The 21,798-nt window shown below is 25.1% G+C and overlaps 4 protein-coding genes across 21 annotated transcripts in view; 3 read left to right on the top strand and 1 right to left on the bottom strand.

Moving 5' to 3' along the window:
- LOC409902 (liprin-alpha-1) overlaps positions 1-11,238 on the top strand; it is a 31,869-nt gene extending 20,631 nt beyond the window's left edge. For 4 of the 13 annotated variants that reach the window (XM_026445212.1, XM_026445222.1, XM_026445224.1 and 1 more), the window contains 17 exons: positions 94-300; positions 1,259-1,546; positions 1,640-1,783; positions 2,380-2,539; positions 2,625-2,986; positions 3,111-3,353; positions 3,421-3,603; positions 3,690-3,782; positions 3,881-4,041; positions 4,501-4,548; positions 6,029-6,284; positions 6,367-6,512; positions 6,614-6,844; positions 7,002-7,265; positions 7,340-7,496; positions 7,637-7,753; positions 7,846-11,238. In XM_026445212.1, coding sequence (XP_026300997.1) covers positions 94-300; positions 1,259-1,546; positions 1,640-1,783; positions 2,380-2,539; positions 2,625-2,986; positions 3,111-3,353; positions 3,421-3,603; positions 3,690-3,782; positions 3,881-4,041; positions 4,501-4,548; positions 6,029-6,284; positions 6,367-6,512; positions 6,614-6,844; positions 7,002-7,265; positions 7,340-7,496; positions 7,637-7,753; positions 7,846-7,935 — 3,150 coding nt within the window. In that variant the 3' untranslated portion in view covers positions 7,936-11,238. The remainder of the gene's footprint in view (positions 1-93; positions 301-1,258; positions 1,547-1,639; positions 1,784-2,379; positions 2,540-2,624; positions 2,987-3,110; positions 3,354-3,420; positions 3,604-3,689; positions 3,783-3,880; positions 4,042-4,500; positions 4,549-6,028; positions 6,285-6,366; positions 6,513-6,613; positions 6,845-7,001; positions 7,266-7,339; positions 7,497-7,636; positions 7,754-7,845) is intronic. The other 9 variants (XM_026445215.1, XM_026445214.1, XM_026445220.1 and 6 more) reach the window with 9 other exon arrangements.
- Positions 11,239-13,513: 2,275 nt separating this feature from the next.
- Positions 13,514-15,207, top strand: LOC113218534 (GDP-fucose protein O-fucosyltransferase 2). Its single transcript, XM_026445211.1, has 6 exons — positions 13,514-13,741; positions 13,815-13,951; positions 14,038-14,163; positions 14,246-14,513; positions 14,578-14,770; positions 14,844-15,207. Exons 1-6 carry the CDS (start codon positions 13,596-13,598, stop codon positions 15,051-15,053), a joined length of 1,080 nt encoding a protein of 359 aa, XP_026300996.1. The 5' UTR covers positions 13,514-13,595; the 3' UTR covers positions 15,054-15,207.
- On the top strand, positions 15,087-19,475 carry LOC100577050. 6 transcript variants are annotated; one of them, XM_026445210.1, is made up of 6 exons: positions 15,087-15,212; positions 15,290-15,436; positions 17,255-17,395; positions 17,500-17,699; positions 17,778-17,957; positions 18,045-19,475. In XM_026445210.1, exons 2-6 carry the CDS (start codon positions 15,307-15,309, stop codon positions 19,383-19,385), a joined length of 1,992 nt encoding a protein of 663 aa, XP_026300995.1. In that variant the 5' UTR covers positions 15,087-15,212; positions 15,290-15,306; the 3' UTR covers positions 19,386-19,475. The 6 variants fall into 6 exon arrangements, with proteins under 6 accessions (XP_026300995.1, XP_006563085.2, XP_006563086.2 ...); XM_006563022.3 differs by lacking the exons at positions 15,087-15,212; positions 15,290-15,436 and adding exons at positions 16,737-16,886; positions 16,949-17,013 and having other exon boundaries at positions 18,045-19,385; XM_006563027.3 differs by lacking the exons at positions 15,087-15,212; positions 15,290-15,436 and adding exons at positions 16,751-16,886; positions 16,949-17,013 and having other exon boundaries at positions 17,199-17,395; positions 18,045-19,385.
- Positions 15,209-16,658, bottom strand: LOC724688 (biogenesis of lysosome-related organelles complex 1 subunit 6). The gene is made up of 5 exons (XM_001120579.5): positions 16,469-16,658; positions 16,159-16,269; positions 16,013-16,100; positions 15,776-15,862; positions 15,209-15,704 (listed from the first exon to the last, which is right to left on the bottom strand). Exons 1-5 carry the CDS (start codon positions 16,531-16,533, stop codon positions 15,588-15,590), a joined length of 468 nt encoding a protein of 155 aa, XP_001120579.2. The 5' UTR covers positions 16,534-16,658; the 3' UTR covers positions 15,209-15,587.
- Positions 19,476-21,798: the final 2,323 nt, after the last annotated feature.

The following is a 21,798-nucleotide window of genomic DNA, read 5'->3' as shown; positions in this document are numbered from 1 at the left end:
GCTGCATAGATACGTAGTTGTTGGGAATTGCGCGGCGATGCAGGACAGGCAATGCGAGCGAGGCATTCTGAATGTAGTGTTGTGATCGGGCAGAATGAGACTGAGCAGGCAGCAGGCCAGCAGCAACAACAGCAACAACAACCGCAACAGCAGCAGCAACAACAACAGCAGTCAATACAAAAACTAGGTACGGAGAAGTCAACAGAGATTGAAAGTAGACTGAGCAATGGCAGTCTCGATCCTACGGACCAAGATTCTGCAGCGCGCGTAATAGATTTACAAGCTACTCTTGATAAGCAGGTATGAAAAAGCATCACGACGAATTTTTTAAAGTATGTATGATTTCTAACTGATCAATTAAATAAATGGATTCATAAAACATTTCATGCGATAAAACATCTGATTGCTTATTTTTTGAGATGCAGAACGAATATACTGTTTTTCATTTTATCTTTTTTTTTCTGCATGCAATGATTTGAAACTTTATAGAACTTAAAAAAAATATTTTTTATGATTATGGTTCTTCAAATAAAATAGATACTTCAGAATTATATTGCATGTCAAAACGTAATAATAAATTATTTTTTATATTATTAAATGTTTTCATTTTTATATAATATTAATAAGAGGTCTTTTAAATTAATTTTATACTATGTTCATTAAATATTAGAAAATATGATAGAGATTTATGAAATGATTGTTGAAATTTTTGTTTCTATTATGATATTGTAAGATTTTTTAAAATATATTAATAAAATTATATCAACAAAAATATCTCAATTTTATAATATTATGTTGCACAATTAAAATTATTTTTCCATTTCATGTGTCATATTATCATTAACGCCTATGGCATGTTGTAGAATATATCAATAATATATGTTTTGAGTTCTATATTCGCATGATCTAGTATATAAGAATGAGTTTTTCCTCAAAACTTATAAATAACATAATTATTTATGTGATATACTAACACAAAACATTTCATATATATAAAAATACAATATAAGAATACACTTACAATTTATTACTATATTACATATTTAGATTAAATATATGTATATTTATATTATATTAATACTTCAAATTTTAAAAATTAAAATCAGAAAAACAGAAGATTATGTTTTATTGCAGTATAATATATATTATTAATATAAATTTGTATAGTAGATATGCAAAAAACAATTTTTGATATTTTTTTTATATATATACAAGTACATTGACTTTTATTAATAATATATCATAATGATTATTTTAGAGCTCAGAATTGAGCACATGGCAACGACGAGTAGCTGAATTAAGTGGACGAGTAGCAGAATTAGAAGAAACTTTGTCCAAAACTCAGAAAGATCTTTTGAAAACACAAGAAACGAATGTTAAACTACAAAGAGATTTGCGCGAAAATGTTGCTCAAAAAGAGGACCAAGAAGAGAGGATAGCAACTCTTGAAAAACGTTATCTTAATGCTCAACGAGAGTCTACTAGTTTACATGATCTCAATGAAAAACTGGAACAGGAGCTACAACATAAGAAGGCTCAATTAAAGGTAATTATCTTCTTATATATATTAATTATTTACAATTTATATAAATTTATGTAAATATTTTTTTATGCAATTTATTATTTAAATATTTTTTAGCTCCAAGAAGAAAAAATAGCAGCAATACAGGAGAAATTAGAACTTGCAGAGCAAAAATTAGCCCAATATGCTAAGTTACCAGAAATGGAAGAGCAATTAAAGCAGAGGATGGAGGCTCTGACGCAGGTGAGGAGGCCCAACCAGGTACGCAGAGGAATTAAATCGTTGTATCATCAGTTTATTCTTTTCTTATTCCTCTGCACTTCTATCAATACTTCCTGCTTTTAATGTATCTATATCTAGAATGCTTGCTCTTCAATATCTTTTCTTAAAAATAGCCTTTGAACTTTCCAATATTTTTCTCTTATATTTTTTATCATTGGCTATGGTTACTTATATATTACACAAACAATAAATACTTAAGATTTTTTTTTTTAATTTCTTCTAAAGCTATGAAATATAATATGCTGATAATCAAATGTTAATTATAAAGGTAAAAATTGGCTTTAAAATAATTTATTTACTTTTATTTTAACACTAAATATGCCGAATATAGCAATCAATGTTATTATTTTCAAAGCTTATCAATAATTGTAGTTTAGTGCTCACGTTTTTGTAGATATATTTGTTAGAATATGTTACATATATTTATTCTTCAATCCAATTTAGCTTTACTTGTTAAATTTACTGAAATTACCCATATTTGAAATGAAAAACGATTAAATAAATATATTTATGAATTTAGTTTTAAATTTAATGTTTATAAGCATTGATTTTAATTATATGAAATATTTAATAAGCAGGCTCAAGAAAGACACGGAAGTGCAGAGGATAGAATACAGAGGTTGGAAACGCAACTTGAAGAAAAAAATGCAGAAGTGATGCGTGTTAATCAACGACTTAAGATGAACGAAGAACATAATACGCGACTTAGTACAACTGTTGATAAACTTTTGTCGGGTAATTTATGCAAATATTACTTAAAATAATTATATTAATAAAAAAAATTATTCTTATATTTATTAATTTTGATTTATTTTTTTAGAATCTAATGAAAGATTACAAGTACATTTAAAAGAAAGAATGCATGCATTAGAAGAAAAAAATGCACTTACACAAGAATTGGAAAAGACTAGAAAAATTGCAGAAGATCTTCAAAATGAAAAGGCTGACATAGTTAAAGAATTAGGAAAAGCTCGTTTAGAAATTGATAATGTAAAAAGACAAATGCTTCAGCAGGAAATCGCATTTAATATTCAACAAACTGATGCTTTAACTAGAAGTTTATCTCCAAATGCAGTGGATCCAGGTTCCTTTTCTAGAAGTGCAAGTCATAGTAGTTTTGATACTCACTCTTTACCAAGAAGAACGGGTAAACGGCCTGCAATCGAAGAAGATCCATCAAAGGTATTCTTTAGTATATATCTTTAATATATAAAAGATTAAGTATATATGATATAATATGAATATATGAATATATATAAAAATATATATAATAAAATATGAATAATATGTTCTTTAATTTTTCCAGAATTATGTAGCACGTACATTAGCGGAACAAGAATGGGAAAAGTTACAACAAGCACATGTTCTTGCAAATGTGCAACAAGCATTTGATGTATCTAGTGATGCAGAAGGTGATGGAGATAATGAAAGTTTGTTTAGTTGTGCAGCTGATGTAATTAGTCCTACAGGACATACAGATGCTCAAACATTAGCACTAATGTTACAAGAACAGTTAGATGCAATTAATAATGAAATTAGATTAATCCAGGTAATTAAACGTTTTTTATTATACTACAACTTAACTATCAATATATCAAAGTATACTTTTGATGAAGGAAGAAAAACAAAGTACCGAAGCACGAGCTGAAGAATTAGAGTCCCGAGTTGGTAGTCTTGAACATATGAATTTATTAGCGAGAGGACGAAGTCTCGAACGTGCATCCCCACCATTAAGTGGACGATCCACTCCAAAATCACATCATAGTCCAAATAGAGATTATTTACATAAATATCATACTGTAAGTTCTATATTTTATAATTCTTAATAATTTTAAACTATATTTGACTATATAACTTATATAACTATATTTTTGTCTATTTAAAGGCACCGGCATCAATGTCTCCAGCGCATCTTCACCAATATGCTGCTTCTTTAGCTAGTCCAGGTCAACTTTCGGAATCTCTTCCTGCGAGCCAGGTAAATAATTACAATTATAATCATTTTTGTTATTATTTAATTTTATTTTTATAAAACAATAACATAATTTTTATATATACTGTAATTTCTTGTCATAGTTGCAGTTATCAGGTGAAGAATTGCATTCAGTGAGTGAAAGAGACAGTACTGGTGGTGCAGGAAGTGGTGGCAGCGATGCGGCTTCACCATTAACTGCTCGGTCAATCAGGCTAGAACGAGTAGCACAAGTCCTTGCTCATAGTCAAGAGGAGCTCAGAAGGTATATCTTAAATTTTCAATTTATAATAATATTAATAAACTTCAAAGTTTTTTATAGATTTAATAACTATAAATTATACAAGAATTATAAGGAAGCAATGAATTATTATTCATTGCTATACTTCATGCATAATACTAATTATGAATGATACTTGATAATTATATACATGATATACATGATAATTATGAATAATACTTTAATAATCACATCTCTTATAATGAGAACTATTTCAAAATTTTTCTATAATTTATATTTTCTCCTTTCTTTTTATTTTGCTGAGAAATTCTTTATACATATTCAATGTTGCAAATATATTTTTTTAAATTGAATACTGTTTAAATAATTATATATCAAAATTGATTAAATCATCAAAGTTCTTGCATATATAGAGATGGGATTGAAAAAGATTCATTAATTACGTTGTAAGTAGTTAGTATTGTGCATTGTTTATGCTGCCAGACGCACTGGACAAGCCGGATTTCCCAGCAGTGGTTTTCCTGCTCACAGGTTAATTAAAGATCGTAGTACTGCATGTAATCTACAACATATGCCGCTGTGCACGACATATTTGAGTGACCCATGTGGGCATAGCAAAATGAACAACTTTGAGGTCGACCTAAGTGATATCGATGGTAACAGATCCTTTTTATACCTTTTTTCGGAAAAAGGGATTTACTAAGATGATCTTAGGTTTTCACAAAAAATAAAATTGATAATTATAATTATATTTTGCATGTATTAATGTTTTTATTTTTAACTATAACTGATTTTTTATCATAAAAACATATAATTAATGAATAGTATGCAAGATATCACATACATGCCTACAGCCTCAATTTTCGAGCACAGTGGTACGGATGAACCGACTGATAGATCTGATAGAAATGAGTTCCTGGAAGAAACTGATATTAGCTTCTTCCATTCATCGTACATTCAAGCCTGCCCAGTTCACGACAGACATCGCTGTCTCAAACAAACAAGGGAATTTAAGCAGCCAAGAGAATTGCATCGAATTAACATCTCGTCTGAATCTCCTACGCGAATAAGGTTGTTTTTAAAGAAATAGATACAAAGATATAGATAGATTCAATAAATAAAATTAATCATTTTATTATTTTAATAAACGATTACAATAATTTTAAAAAAATTTATAGATAAAATGGTCTTTCTATATCTTTGTTTTTAAACAGTATTTATTATGGCAATCTCATCTCATAAGCAGTGATCAGCTATATTTCCAGGTTTTTATGTCTTGCCTGTAATACTGAGTAGGTATTACAATTCTTTTTTCACTATTTTATTGAACATAGTTAATCATTTTGGATGTTTTTGGAAAAAAATATCTATTCTTTTACATAATATTATGTCATATTTGCATAATTAATCAAAATATGATATAATGATATTTTTTTCCATGAGCTTCTAAAATTATAGATATTGCTTTTTTTTTTGTTTGTTAGTTAAATAGTTGCAGTAAATATTAATTGATATATTTATAAATATCTTGAATAGTATAAGATTAAAACTTAAATGCTTAAATTTTCAAATAAGAATATTATTTTTATTAATATTAAGTATTTTAGAATGGAAAATTATTATTATTCATAGTTAAATAGTATTTGTAGCTTATATTTTATTATATAATCATTATTGTTGCTAAAATCTTTTAAGTAATGCAATTCACTTGGCTCAGTAATCATATTTCTTCTCTAATCATATTTTATGTCATGTAAATTAAAACATACTAAACAGTAAAAAACATCTATATTCCTTTAAATATTAAAAATTAGTCAATTTAATGAATCCTGTTGTTAATTTCAATTGTTTGACATGGTGATGTATTTTCAAAAAATTTTAAAATAATTTTAATATTTTGGATGACAAACGAAATATAGAAGTATATAGAAAAAAGTAAAAACCGAATAGTGTATGGGCCAGAATGCATTATTTAGAGTAGAAATAGAAATTAGATTAGCGCTCCATGCAGCAGGCATGGGCAACATAACAACGGCGCACTCAATTCTGGGACTCCCCCTTCCCCATTGTCCTCACGACATAGCAGCCAGGACAGTTTGCATAAAAACAATTTGTCTGGTGTTGGATTGCCAATTGGACAACTATCTAGTTCACATTTGCATATGCAATCTACCATGAGTCCAGCAACAGCAGCAGCAGTGGCTGCAGCTCAAAAGAAGAAAGGCATTAAAAGCAGTCTTGGTAGATTTTTCAGCAAAAAAGAAAAGGTGATGCAGATTTTAATTACGTGAAATAATAACTGAATAATTAATTACTAAAGAAATAAGAGAGAGAGAAATTTAATTACAGATTAAAGGAAAAGATACACCAATGCCTGGAGATATACCAGGTATGGGAGGAGCAGGTACACCTGCAGATCCTGATTATGGAGATAGTGTTTCTGTAGCTGGAACTATGGGTAGTAAAAGTGATTTTGATCGCAGAAAAAAGAAAAGGTACATAGATATAATTAATAAGAATACATTTATATTTTAAATATTTACTGAATATTTATAATACTTACTGAATAAATGTTATAATATTAATTTAATTTCAGTCCAAGTATGTTTGGAAGTATGCTAGATTCTTCACGACACGAACTTTTGGCAGAAGCAATGAAAGCTGGAACACCGTTTGCTCTCTGGAATGGGCCAACAGTAGTGGCTTGGCTTGAGCTTTGGGTAGGCATGCCGACGTGGTATGTTGCGGCTTGTCGAGCAAATGTCAAAAGTGGTGCCATAATGAGTGCTCTTAGTGATACAGAGATTCAACGTGAAATTGGTATAAGGTACAAAATGAAACTATATAATACAATTCATATTATTTTATTTATTATAAATGCTAATATATTATTTATAAAATATAGAATTATTTGTAAAAGATAGAATATTATGATAAAAAATACCAAAATTATTAATATTCAATCTAATAATTTTTATTCTTAGCAATCCTCTGCATCGATTGAAATTACGATTAGCTATTCAAGAAATGGTATCTCTTACAAGTCCATCAGCACCAAAAACTTCTCGCACAACGTTAGCATTTGGAGATATGAACCATGAATGGATTGGTAATGTTTGGCTTCCAAGTCTCGGTTTGCCTCAATATCGATCCACTTTCATGGAGTGCCTTGTTGATGCTAGAATGTTGGATCATCTTACGAAAAAAGACCTTCGTGGTCAACTTAGGATGGTTGATAGTTTTCATAGGTAATGATTTAAAAATAAAAATTCATTATTTCAATGATTTAAATGCTTGATCTAAATTTTATTTATTTTTACAGAACAAGTTTGCAATATGGTATTTCATGTTTAAAGCGATTAAATTATGATAGGCAACAATTAGAAGAAAGAAGACGAATGGCAGAAGGTGCTAATGTTGATGTTCTTGTATGGAGTAATGATCGCGTTATAAGATGGGTGCAATCTATCGGCCTGAAAGTAATTTTACTTTTAAATTTTTTAATTTAATTAATTAATTATTTTTAATTTAATTTAATTAAATACTATATTTAATAATTTTTTTATTTTGAATATTATATATAAGAAAATATAATCTCGGATATCTAAATATAATCTAGGAATATGGGAACAATCTCTTAGAATCTGGTGTACATGGAGCTCTTATAGCTCTTGATGAAAGCTTCGACGCAAATAGTTTTGCACTAGCTTTGCAAATTCCAACCCAAAACACACAAGTATGTTATAACTTAATGAAGTGCTAAATATATTACATTAAAATTTATGTGAACTAAATTATATAAATTAAATAAAAATTATATTTTAACAGGCTCGACAATTGTTAGAAATGGAGTTCACAAATTTATTAACTGTAGGAACAGAAAGGCGGCTTGATGAATCCAATAGTATGAAATCCTGATCCAACTCGTCCAGCAGGTTGCCTCATCTTCAACCGCATCACGTCTAGTCCAAAACCCCAGCTATTACTATTCTCTGTATGCAAGTGTGTTGTAAAAGTTGTAAGAGCTTTAAGTATCATTCTAAGGATATCTTCATACTGTTAAGAGTTGTGACATGCGGTGATATGAAAAAATGATTGGACAAACAAACTGTTAAAAGAAAAGGATGATTTATCGTATGTTCAAGAAGAAAATTTAAAACATTTTATCAATTTTTATGTCGCGTAAATTTCATAAACCGCTTGTTACGTATTTCGGATAAAAAATAGTAATTCTGAATTACTCTCATATAGATACTGAAATGTAGTGAGCGGTCAGAGAATCGTAAAATATATTTTTCCTCGAAAGCCAAAGAATCAGTTATATATAATTACGACAATAATTCTAATTTCACATTGATTTTTTAAGGATAGCAAGATTTGTAGTTTTCGAAATAATGAATATTATGATAGTTCATAAACTTTTTCAAGATATAATCGCATATTTCTTATACTATATTATGTACTTATACTATGTAACAAATAGTTAAAACAACTATCTATTTTGATAATACCACTTACCGCACAAAATAAAAATCCCAAACTTATATTAGTGCCATTAGCGCTCTCGAGGAAACAATCTACATATGTACAAGGAAAAGACTGCATTCTATATTTCTGCATCTATAAGACAGTGACCTAATGAGCCATATATATATAAAAATATATATATATATACATATTATTTCATACAGAAGGAGTGCTGAAATACTTGTTCTCCTCTGTTATTTCGATGAATTTTAAATGTTTGTAGATCACATATAAACACGTATATATCAAAGAATTACACTGAAGCAACTATCGTAATTAGAAAATTATTTGACAACCAGTTGCATGGACGTGTTTAAAAGAACTCGCTTTTTATTTATTGTGGACTAAGGAACGGACATTTTATACCAAAATAATCGCGCAATGTATAAGTACGTGTACGAAATGTTAGTAGATGTTATAAAATTAAGGAACTTTGTAATTTTAATTAATAATTGAATTCTACCAATCAGTCATATATCGTTAAGTGATTATTTCACATTCATTAATTTTGTTTAATCATAAAGAAATCATATATCATTCGGCATATTTTTATTTATTTCAAGAAAGAATTTTGATACTTCATTTGTAAATATTTCTTTATATTATTTCAAAGTTCCGACATTATCATTAGATTCGATCGGTAGTGTAAAAGAATTCACAAAGATAAAAAGCGTTATAAATATAATAAAATCACGAAAGTGTAAAAAAAAAAGAAAAAAGGAACAAAAAGTAGGTATGGCCATAAATATTATTTAACAATAATGACGATGTTGCTGAAGACAATGATTGCGATGATAATTATAATTACTCATTACAAAATGTTATCAAGCTAAAGTGTGGCAAAAGACTGAGACTATGACAGTGACTTTAATGATAAAACTGGTCATGATAGAGACGATCACAATAATGATGATAAGTTATAATGGGATGTTGTTAATGTTGTTGATACTTGAGGAATCATTGTTGTTGATGTTTGTTTCCCTCTGAAGTACCCCCTGCAAGCTGTTCATTCGTTGTAACTTCATTGCTCTGCATGACCTTCCGAATGGGCGCAAACGTACCAAATAGTTTCTACCAAAGAAATCACTTACTATGCAGTATGATGATAATTGTACAATCGTACATCATAGTATATTGTCAAGAATATAACGTTAACACTCGACATATGTACGCAGTAGAAAGATCAAAATATGTTTTACATGTAAAGATCATAATGTACAGTCTCATCTTTCGGCGTGTAGTATTTTTCTTTTTCCAAGTACCACCGATCAGTTGAAATATTTCTAGATAATCAGAAAGACTCGCTAAGCCAAAGCAACGTTACGCTACCTCAATACTGAGACAAGGTGGTACATTTGTTTTTTTATATAAATATTTTAATAACTGGTTCTAAGATTTTTGTCAGTTAATTTTTATAATATATTAAGTTCGAATTTCTTACTAATCTTGCGTGAAAGATAAATCGTCGTAGTGAAAACGTTTTCATGTAAATTATATTAGATAGTTGTTAGAAGAAGCAATTATCAAGAAAATAAAAAAACAACGATTAATTTGAAACTGCACGCGCATTTAGTTATTTTAGTGACACTGAATGATTTCCCAAATACTATAGAAAAGATTATTTGAGATAAAACATTTTTAATAATGTTACAATATATATCTTTTTTTGATCCTATAATGTAATGCTATATGATTGTACAGAACTAATTTGTACAAATGAATAGATATACAAAGCTGTGTCACTTTGTGAAACAAAATGGCCGTCTCTCCCTTTCGGAAGTGTCTGCAGTACATGTAAATGACTGAACTTATTTTTAATGTACGCTAGTTAATAGTCTATGGACATTCCAAGGAAAAAAAAAATGAAAGCAACCCTTCCAAAAGCAGCCACATTTATAATCGTATCATGACTTAATATATAACAGCTTTGTCGTCTTCTATGTATTTAACTATAAATATATACATAGATGCAAAATTTCGCTTGAATCGAGCCTCCGACTGCTCGGTATCGAATAGAGCTTGAATAAACAGAAATAGTAACCACATGCGTAATGTTTTTACTAAAAAAATAGTGAAAAATTGCTTAAACTTAGACTTTGTCTTGCTTTTACTTTTCTTCAATTTAAAAGGAGATTTCTTTTTAAATGTTCATGCTAATAAAAAAATGAATTTTAACTATTGTCTTCAGCAATGCTGAATGAATATTTTTATTTTAATTAAACACAATAACTTTATATGTTATATAGCAAATTAACAATACTTAAAGAAAGACATTTGTAATGTTTAAGTTTCTTTATTATCAGTTTACACATATCATTAAGATTGTAAAAAATATAGGAAAATTGAGAAATTACATTAAATGAAGTATTGTTTTTCTGTATAATTAATTTTTGGTTCCTAGGAAAAATATATATGATAATACATAGTAAAAACATACACATAAATCATATATAATACTGTGATGTAACAGCTGTAATATATGTTATTTCACATTGTATTTTTTCCTTTGTACACTCTTTTTGTGTGCTCAATTCGGCCGAACTGCCGGAAGAAGTTCGACGTTATTCTGGATTTTTGTACAACATATGTTTGTGAGTGTTATTGCTAGTATTGTAAATATGTATGCGCGCGTGCACATGTGTGAATGTGTATGTGTATATATCTTTCCCTGTATATATACAAATTATTTATTAATATCTCTGTAATTTTTAACGTTTCATTGCAAGCCCAATGCAGCTAAATATACTATAGTTTTAATATAGTTTGAACAAATGTTAAATTGCTATTAAATATTTAACTTTAATTTTGGATGAATATTATAATGAATTTTGTTGAATTGTATCTATGTAACTGAATTTTAGATTAAGTTGCTACAGTAACTTAAAGGAATAAAAATCATGAGTTTTAAATAATCGTCGCACTATATCTACTAATGAATATTTACTAATAAAATATAACAGATATTTTAAATTTACTTGTTCACAAATAAATATTATCATTTAAAGTTAAGAATAACATATGAATCATTGGGCTGGTTTTAAAAGAGACGAAAAAAAAATATTTAATTTAAATGGCATTTTTGTCAGAATCATCAGTCACAAAATAAACTATGATTTAATTCAAAAGATTTGATCATGAGTAATACATCATTTTAAAAAATTTATTTTGTATGAGATGATTCTATATAGATGCTTATTACTATTATGTATGTAATTATATTGATTCTTATTTATATCTGATTATTTTACTTTTATTGAGTAGTCAGGTAATATAACTGTGTCAGCATAAAAAATTGCAATTGTGCTAATAAGCAGGTAATTGTCAAAGATTTCAAAATGTGAAGTAGTATAAAACTATACATACATATATTTGTGTGTTTTATATATATGTATGTATAGTATGATACACAGTGCACAACAAATAAATTTTTAAATTATTATTAAAATAGGGGCTGGTAAAATATTTAGTTAAATTTTACATTTTTCTTATAAATAAATTTTTATGCAATTTGTACTTATTTATTCATCAAGAAATTTTTATAATTAATATATATTCCATATTCAGAATGATTTTATACTTAAAAAGTATATTGTTTCTAGCATTTGCAAATCACTTTAAATAATTATTTATTTCTTTAAGATATTTGTAATTTTTTTTGTGAAAATAAATAGAAATAAATATGAACATTATATTATTTCATTTTTATGTATGATGAACTTCAAAATTTGTTAGAAATTTAAATATGTTTATAAATATACATATGTATGTATAAAGATGAGAAAATAATGTATGTGCGTGAGAAAAATGAAGAATTATTAAAATAATATATGTAATGCTTAAATAAGTGCACTGTGCATATTTCATTTTTTAATTTTTTATTTATTTATTTATTTTTTTTTAAGTTCTTCACATTATGTATATACTACTTCACGTTTTCTATAATGAATGTAAAATAGTATATTTCATATTGACATAAAGCATTTTTTCAGCTGTGATGTTAACAATAGGGAATTCATACAGAGATGCAAAACAAAAAAGGAATTAGTATAATAGAGATGAATTTCGTGTTATATTTATTATAATGACAATTCAGTATTATGATATATACCAATGTTTTTGCAAACTAAGAATTCTACTAGTTAACATCATTGCTAACAAAATGTGAAAACAAACTATAAAACAACATATATTTAATAAAATCACAATGAGGCACAAAGGTAGTAGAAGGAAAAGAGCAATGAATAATATTTGTGTCCAAAATATATTGGAATCTTAAGCAACCAAGAATTGAATCTGAGATTTCATGCAAGTATACGTGTGAAAAAAAACTAAAATCATGAAAAATAAGACGGTAACAAAGTATATTATCAGATGATTAATTATAACATTATTGCTACCATTACTGCTGCTAGTGCTATGATTACTATGATTATTATTATTATTACTACAACTACCATTATTGCTATAACTATCATAACTATTACTATAATTACAGCTAATATCATTACCAATATAAATTGTCCTTGTAATTTTTATATGCTAAGTATATACTTTAATAGGATAAATGAAAAAGAATGGGAAATGAGTCACAATAAATGTAACATAATAGCCCTACTTGATTTAAGGAGGGCACAAACTATGTTAACTGAACTATGAATTATAAATATTGTATAAGACGATAAATAATAATTATTATTATCATTATTATAATTATTATTAATTGAATTAGAAAATTGTAATCTACCCATCAACCATTTTCAAATAAGGGAGATTTAAGTCTGTAATTCATGTATAACAAAAATCAAGCTGTACAATGTTGTTGTTTATTGCTGTTGTTTTTTACTATCCTTAATCTTATTATTTGAAACAAAATTATTTCGAAAAAGAATTATAAAAATTAAACAATATTTTAAATATATCGTTAATATAAATTTATTACATATTTTATTAAGACTTAAATTATAATTATAAAATAATTCTTATATTAATATTCAAAAATTGAAGTGCTTTTGATCTATCAACATAAAGAGTATAACCTCAAAATGTAAAATATGTTGTTATTTTTAAGAATATGGTATTTTATATTACTTTTGATTAATTTCACACAAATTATTGTGGCAAATAAATTTTGTGACAAATCAGATGAATATGAGGAAACTGATAAATGCAACATTCAATTACGTTACTCACAAAATCGGTTTGAATTTACTTGCTTATAATAAATGTATTATTTATATTAAAATCAATATTTTTATATAATAATTTTTCAGTTACATACTCTATGATGTTAATTCTCCAGAGGGATTTAATCTAAGAAGAGATGTTTTTATTCGTATTGCAGTTTTTATAAAAATTTTAATCAAACAAGAAACAGAATTTAAATGGAAATTAGTATTGCCACCATGGGGTAATATTTAAATACATATTAAATACATTAATAATTTTTCACTATTTTGATTTTATCTATTTATTTTTTACATTTTGTTTTTGTAGGCAACTTATATCATTGGCGTAGTAAAAATATAGGATTTCAAACACAATTACCTTGGAATCTATTTTTTGATATTTTAAGTTTACAAAAATATATACCTGTTATTGAAACATATCAGTTTTTACAAGGTATATAATTTCATACATTTAATTAAGGTATATAATTTTAATATATTTAATCACAAAGTCAATAAAAACTTAATTTTTTCAGAATATCCTTCAGAAAATAATCAAACTCATCTTGATGTTGTATATATTTTACAAAATGATGAAGAAATGTTCAAGACAGGTATATTTGAAGATAAGAATAAAATAATAAAATGTAATGATAAATCATTACAATTTCATAAAATGAAATCTGAAAAATATGTTGGACATTTTTGGGGATACAATAATATAACTTCTAAAGCTGTTAAATGTGTTATATTTCATGGCATGATATCAAATCTTAAACAAAATCTTAAACCTAATATTTATAGGTAAAAAAATATTATTTATTCAACAATAATATTTATTACAACTAATTTAATTATTATTGTATAGATCTGTAATGTTCGATCATATGGAAATTGCATTACATGATTTCTATGGTACAAAAGAATATTGGAAAGCTAGACGTAGTATGCGATATAATTCTGAGTTATATGATATTGCTAATGAATTTCGAAAATCCTTTTTTAATTCATCAAATAAATATGATAAAACAGAACGGCCGGATGATTGGACTAAAGAAAAAGTATTTAATTTATCAATAAAATAAATTTTATATCAATAAAGAATGCAAACTAAGAAATAATTTTTAATTATAGAATAGAAGAAATGCAATTGGAGGTCCTTATTTGTCAGTTCATTTAAGAAGACGCGATTTTTTAGTTGGTCATTCTTCAACAGTACCAACAATAAAATCTGCTGCTTTTCAGTTAAAAAATAAATTACATGAACTTCAATTAAAATTTTTGTTTGTTGCTACAGATGCTACTCAGAAAGGTAAATTATCTCTAAAATTTTATAATGTTTGAATATTTATTAATCATATCAATTTGTCTAGAATTCAATGAACTCAGAGAATATTTGTCTAATTATACAATTCTTAGATTTATCCCATCAGATTATGTATTAAACAAGTTTAAAGATGGTGGAATTGCAATTATTGATCAAATAATTTGTTCTTATGCTAGGTAAAACTCGATAATAATATATTTCATTTCTTACATTATAAACAAAAATAATGCATTATGCATGTATTCATTTTTAGATATTTTATAGGAACATATGAATCAACATTTACATTTAGAATACAAGAAGATAGAGAAATCATTGGTTTTCCTACTAAAACAACATTTAATTACTTATGTAAAACTAAGGAGAAATGTAACTCTAATGGGCAATGGGAAATTGTTTGGTAATGTATAAAAATATATATAAATTATATTAGATAATAAAATCAAATAATTAAATTAAACATATGTTTTACCAAAAATATGTGTATAAGTACAATTTGTTTTTATATAGTTATATATCATTGATATTAATTATTTCTCTTTATTATTGTGTTAGCTTATCATTGGTTTACCAATTAATTCTTGTTCTCGACGAATTTCCTGCTCTCTTTGTTGCTCCCTATTCAAAGCTTCTTTTTGTATTATTTGTTGCAATCTTAATGCTCGTTTCTACATAAAAATAATTTATGTATTTCATAAATAACATTAAAAATATCTATGAAATAATAGATACAACTTACTTTTAATTTGAATGTCCTCTCATGAATAGAAGCCATTTCTTTTTTCATTAAAATTAATTTATTTTGACTAATTTTAATAGTTTGGAACTGAAATATATAATAACATTTAACATTTTTTTTTTATATATTTTATATTACTTTTTTATATTATATATTACATTTATATATTAAAAATATATATTTTTTTACCTCGTTTAAAATATCATAAGCTAATTAAATTTATATTTAAATACTTACCATATCATTTAATTTAATATCATCAAAAACATCTTGAAATTTTTTGTTCTCAATTTGCATCTGATTGAGCAAAGTCTCTTGTTTATTTCTAAACAAAAATAATGTGGAATAAAAAGATAAAAAATACTTATGAATCTTTAACTTACTTTACTTCATCAAGTTTTTTTTCAGTTTGTTCCCATTGTACTTGATATTGATTTAAAAATCCTTCAGCTAATTTTTTTACAGCCTCTTTAAAATCTAATTCATTTTCTTCTCTATAAAATTTAAATAAAAAAATTAATTTTTAAATGAAAAAAATTTAAGTAAAAGAGTAATTAAAAGAATATTATTATATCATTATTATTATTATTATTATTATTATAAATATTAATTATGAATATATAAATATAAATTATGTAATTCATAATTATTTACAAATAATTATAAAATAATAAACAATGAGAAATAGGTTACCTATTGCGTTTTTCAATTTCTGATTGAAGTTCCCTTGCTTCTGCTTCTTCCATATCTGTCATCATTTTTTATTTTGAGTTTTATTATTATTATTATTATTCAGTAAATTATACTATGCAAAAATTTATTTGAATTTAATAATAACTCATTTACTATGAGTTTGACATTTTATTACATCAACAATAGTTTAATAAATTTGAAATATGTCTACTATCTTTATACATAAATTTTAGTATTGATATTTCTTTCTAGTATATGTTTCATGCTTATGAACTTAACTCGAACATAACCAAGAAAAAAGTTGTAAAGAAAAATATTTATTGTTTATGAAGTGGAATATGTGTTTAAAATCTAATAATAAATTTGATGAACGTTTTTATCTGATATGGAGCATTTTTCAAATAGAAAATATATTATGGTAGCTCTTGTGTGTGAAATAAACACTGTAGCAGTGCTTCTAAATATAGGATTTATTTTTAGGTTGGAGCTAGCCATAGTTTGAATCAAGAATTTAATCTAAAACTGCATTTCTAGACAGTTTTATAGTAGGTGTGAAAAATTTCTATTTCTGAATGACATTTTTATTCTAATCTTTGTTTTTTGCTAATTTTGAATTTATATAATATTTGATCAATTAAATATCAAAATTTTAAGTTTTTTACATTAAACATATAAAAGTTTTTTTTGCTAAATGTTTTGTTTGTATAAAATAACTTAAATAATTTTGTAGGTGAATATTAGAAATGTAGAAGATACAAGTGAATAGAAATATATATTTTTTTACAGTGATAAAAATGGCAAATGACTTAATAATAAAAGGTAAAGATAGATTACAAGAAATTAGCATGAAATTAGAACAGAGCCATTTAGTTTATCTACAAACAGATGACAGTCCATTAAAATTACAACAACGTCATAAACTTGAAGGTAAATATATAAAAAATAAATATAAACATCTTAAAGATATGAAATTTTATTAATTTTATTATAATTTTAATATAATTTTATTTATTAATTTTTTTCTATTTTAGGTTTTATTAAAGAATATCTTTGTTTTGTCCCAAATGAAAATAAATATATATTTCAAGAAACTGCAGATATATTGCACAGATCAGCAGCTACATTACAAGATTTTAGTGGATATAGAGCTGCAACTGCCTGGAGTGCTATTTCTTTATATGCTGCTAATCTTTTAGCACAACCTTGGAGAAGAGAATATAGAACATTAAGAGTTAATATTTTTGTAATCTCTCTTATATCATTTTTCAAAATTATGAAATAATAAATTAATTAGTTGTTTTCATGTTAGACTTATAGTGGATATTATAAACATGAAGTAGAAGCAAATTTAATAGGAGCAGAATTAATGTTTGAACAAATGGGATATAAACATACAGGATTGGGAATACTCACTTTGGAAGGTCCTATTGATCCTGATAAAGTATCCAGTGTAAGCAGAGATGCAATAGTTGCTTTTGTTGAATGTCAGGTAAAAAATTTATTACAATATATAAATATATTTTTTTGTAAAAATAAATTAATCTAATTTAAGTTTCAATTTTAATTCAAAATGTAGATTTTGAAACAAATATGGGAAAATGTTTCACAAAATTATGGTATCTCGTGGTTAGAAGTCTTAGAATTTCGAGAAAACCATGTTGGTACACCAGAACAAGCAATTAGAGCATTAAATTTCCGTTTCCTTGAGAAAATGCATCAAAATCGGACGAAGACGGAAAATTATAGGGATTATCATTATCCGCAAAATACATGTATAGATGCATCGCCATGTATACCTTATCATATTATGCCTCCTAGTTATAACATACCAATGCCTACTTGTCAGTCAGATTATAGATATATCGAAAATACAAATTCAATACCAGGAACATACAAATATTTTCAATCAGTGGATCATGGTTTTGGAAATCGTTGTAGTGCCTATGGTTGTTTACCACATGGTAATAAATATTTAACTGGAGTCAATCCTTATTATACCACAATGCCAGGATATACAAGAGTACCAACAGGTAGATTAATTGAACTTGATATGCCTGTTTCTGTTGCAAATTATGATAAACTCCACAATCGGAAAATGCCCCACCGAATATCAAATTTGGAAGAAATAGATTTTTATAGAAGACAATCTAATGATGGAGATCATTATGATTGCGGGAGAATTGATAAAAAGTCTGCAAAATCAAGCAATGAAAAAAACAATTGTGATTCTTGGGACTTTGTATACAGAAATTTAGAAAGTTTAGGCTATTCTAAAGATCTTGGTGATCGAGAAGATATTTTACACAAACGAGAATTTGATTCTCGATTGAATAAACAAAAATCATTTAAACAAAACGATAGGGATGAAATACATAGTATACATCGTTTTGAAAAAAGAAAAAGTGGAAGAACTGATATGAATGAAATTGATTCGTCTATAACAAATGGTCGACATCATCATCATGATACATTACCTTTTAAAAAAAAATCTTCTTCTTTTGATTTAATGGATTCTAATAGATATCAGGATATATCTTCAGAAAGTCATTTATCTTCATATAATAAAGAAAAAAAACATGGTAGTCAAACACTTCCAATTCAACGTTCTCATCGATCAGTAGATCAAATTGTAAAAATTGCAGACACATTAAAAAATTTAGAACTTTCTCAAACAGAAACAGAAAATGAGATAAAAAATGGAAGTATGAATTGGAATTGTGCTACTTGCACATATCTCAATTCTTCATCAAAAGAGATTTGCGAGATGTGTGGAAAATCTAGGCATAAAGGAAATGAAGATAAGCCATTAGCAAGTGGCGGAAAAGAATGTCCACGATGTACGTTAGTAAATGAAAAAAATGTGTCAATCTGTGATGCTTGTGGTATCAGTTTAAAAGATTCACCTACTTATATTTAGATATTTAACTATTTGAAATTATTACATTATTTTTTATACAGTCAACGACATTTGATTAAATAGTGAAAATATTTTTTTAATATTATTTATATTTTTTAATATTATTTTAGATTCATCTTTAAATAATTATATTCTATATTCTATATTTTTATTATAATCTAATGAAATTATACAAATTTTAAGGAATTATTTATTTAGTAAACATAAAAATATTTATGTTTTATAGAAAAAATTATGCATTATTAATTATATTTTGCATATAAACATATTATGCTTCATTAAGTAATTGCTTTTAATAATTATAACATAAAAAAATTCTTATCATAAAATCTTTTGTTAAAAAATTATATATAAAGAAAAAGATTTATAAAAAATATTCGGAAGAAGTGAAAGAAATTTAAATGATAAAGAATAAAAAAAAGAGAAATATTCAAATAAGAAATATAGCTAAAAAATAAATAGAAATAAGTTTATTATTCGTAATTAAAATCCTTATTTAAAAGATAATTATACTTAAGCAATAGTAAGAAAAGATAAGATATCTTCAAATTTGATTTGTAACACAAACAAATTAATGTTTCAATTCTACAATACAAACTATATAAATTGTAGAACAAAAAACATCTATTATTAAAAGAGAAAAAAAAGAAAAAAAAACTATGTTTGCCCATTAAAATAATAATAGAATTTCTATGAAATTACATGATTTGAATATCTAAATATTTTTATGAAAAGAAATTTAATTTATATGATAGATATTTATTTTATTATCATTAATTAAACTTAAAAAAGGAGGAAAAAATTTTATCTTATAGACAAGTATTTATATTTGAATTATTTATAAATTATGAGAGGATGGCAAGATGCAAAAAATACCTTGAAATATTGAAATAAGTTAAAGTTAAAATTTTTAATTTAATAAATTAAATTTTAAATAATATTAGATATTTCAACGATGCTGTTCTATAGCTAATTAAAAATTATTAAAAAGAATAAGAAATAAATAATATAAATTGATTGATATTATCATTGGATTTAAACATAATTAAAAATATTTACATATCTTAAGAAATTTGCACAAATCGTCAATTTCAATCTCATAAATGCTATAAAAATTGAGGTATAAAAAGTATTATAATTTTATCTATAATATACTGTATCAATATCAAATCACATCTTTCAAATTATAAATAAAAATAGTAGACATATAAAATATTGATAAAGTATATTTATAAATAAAAATATTTTTTTTTATTTTTATTTAATATTTTACTGTATATTTATTATTTTTATTACACCTATATTATTATTCAATAATATAATATCTTTTTCTATAAAACATGAATATTTTTATACTAAACTAATTACCTAAAACAAATGAATATAATTTCATTAAATAGAGTTTATAATTGTAGAAAAATAGAATATATTAATTTGAAGTTCAATTCAGAATAATATTAAAAAAATATTATTACATTTAATCAAATATCGTGGATTGTATATCTAAAATCAAAGAAAAAAAAATGGTGAGTATATTTCCTAAATACTCCTAATAAAAATATTGAAAATGTTTGAAAAAAAATGTTAGTACTTATAGTGCTAATAATAGCTAATATAAGTAATAACAATTTTTGCTTTTATTTGGAGAAAAAATTTCAAAGTCTATTATTTTATTAATGATTATTGTTCAAATTTAGAATTTCTTAAAACAAATAATAAAAATATAAAATTATTTATTTGAAGTTTTTTGAGTAGACTTGTGATATGGATACATTAATATTATGATAGTATTATCATTATGATGGCCTATTACTTGTTTGAAGAAAAATAAAAATAAATATAGATACTATTTTTAAAACTATTTAAATGAAATCTATTTAAATGAAATAAAGATTAATTTTAACGAATATTCTTTATTAGTATATAATTATTTTTTATTTTAATTTACAATTAGAAAGATATTATTGACTTAATTTGAATATAGATAAAAATTATGATGATATTTGAATATAGATAAAAATTAAGTTAATAAAATTATTACCAATAATAGCCTAAATACTTTATAATGTAAAAAAATTATGTAAAAGTTATTTATTATATACAACATGTATGTATATTGTATCCATAACAAAAACTCAAAAACTTATATTTTAAAAAAAATAACTTTATTGGAATGTTATTTAGAAATCAAATGTTGAAGTATATTGTATGATACATATATATGTGTACATATATACACATATAGTATTGATTATAACTTATTAATTAATAACTTATAATTTTTATTTAAACTTTTGTAACAGAATTAAAGAAATATTAAATATGATAAAAAATGTTATTACAATTAGAAATATTATATATTATTTTACTTAAATTAAAGAAAAAAAAAATATTAATATTGTCATTTTATGAT

Source organism: Apis mellifera, linkage group LG14 (assembly GCF_003254395.2).
Source record: "Apis mellifera strain DH4 linkage group LG14, Amel_HAv3.1, whole genome shotgun sequence".
NCBI classification, from domain to species: Eukaryota; Metazoa; Arthropoda; class Insecta; order Hymenoptera; family Apidae; genus Apis; species Apis mellifera.
The sequence above is the reverse complement of the archived record's forward strand: the minus strand, read 5'-3'. Positions and strand labels throughout refer to the sequence as shown.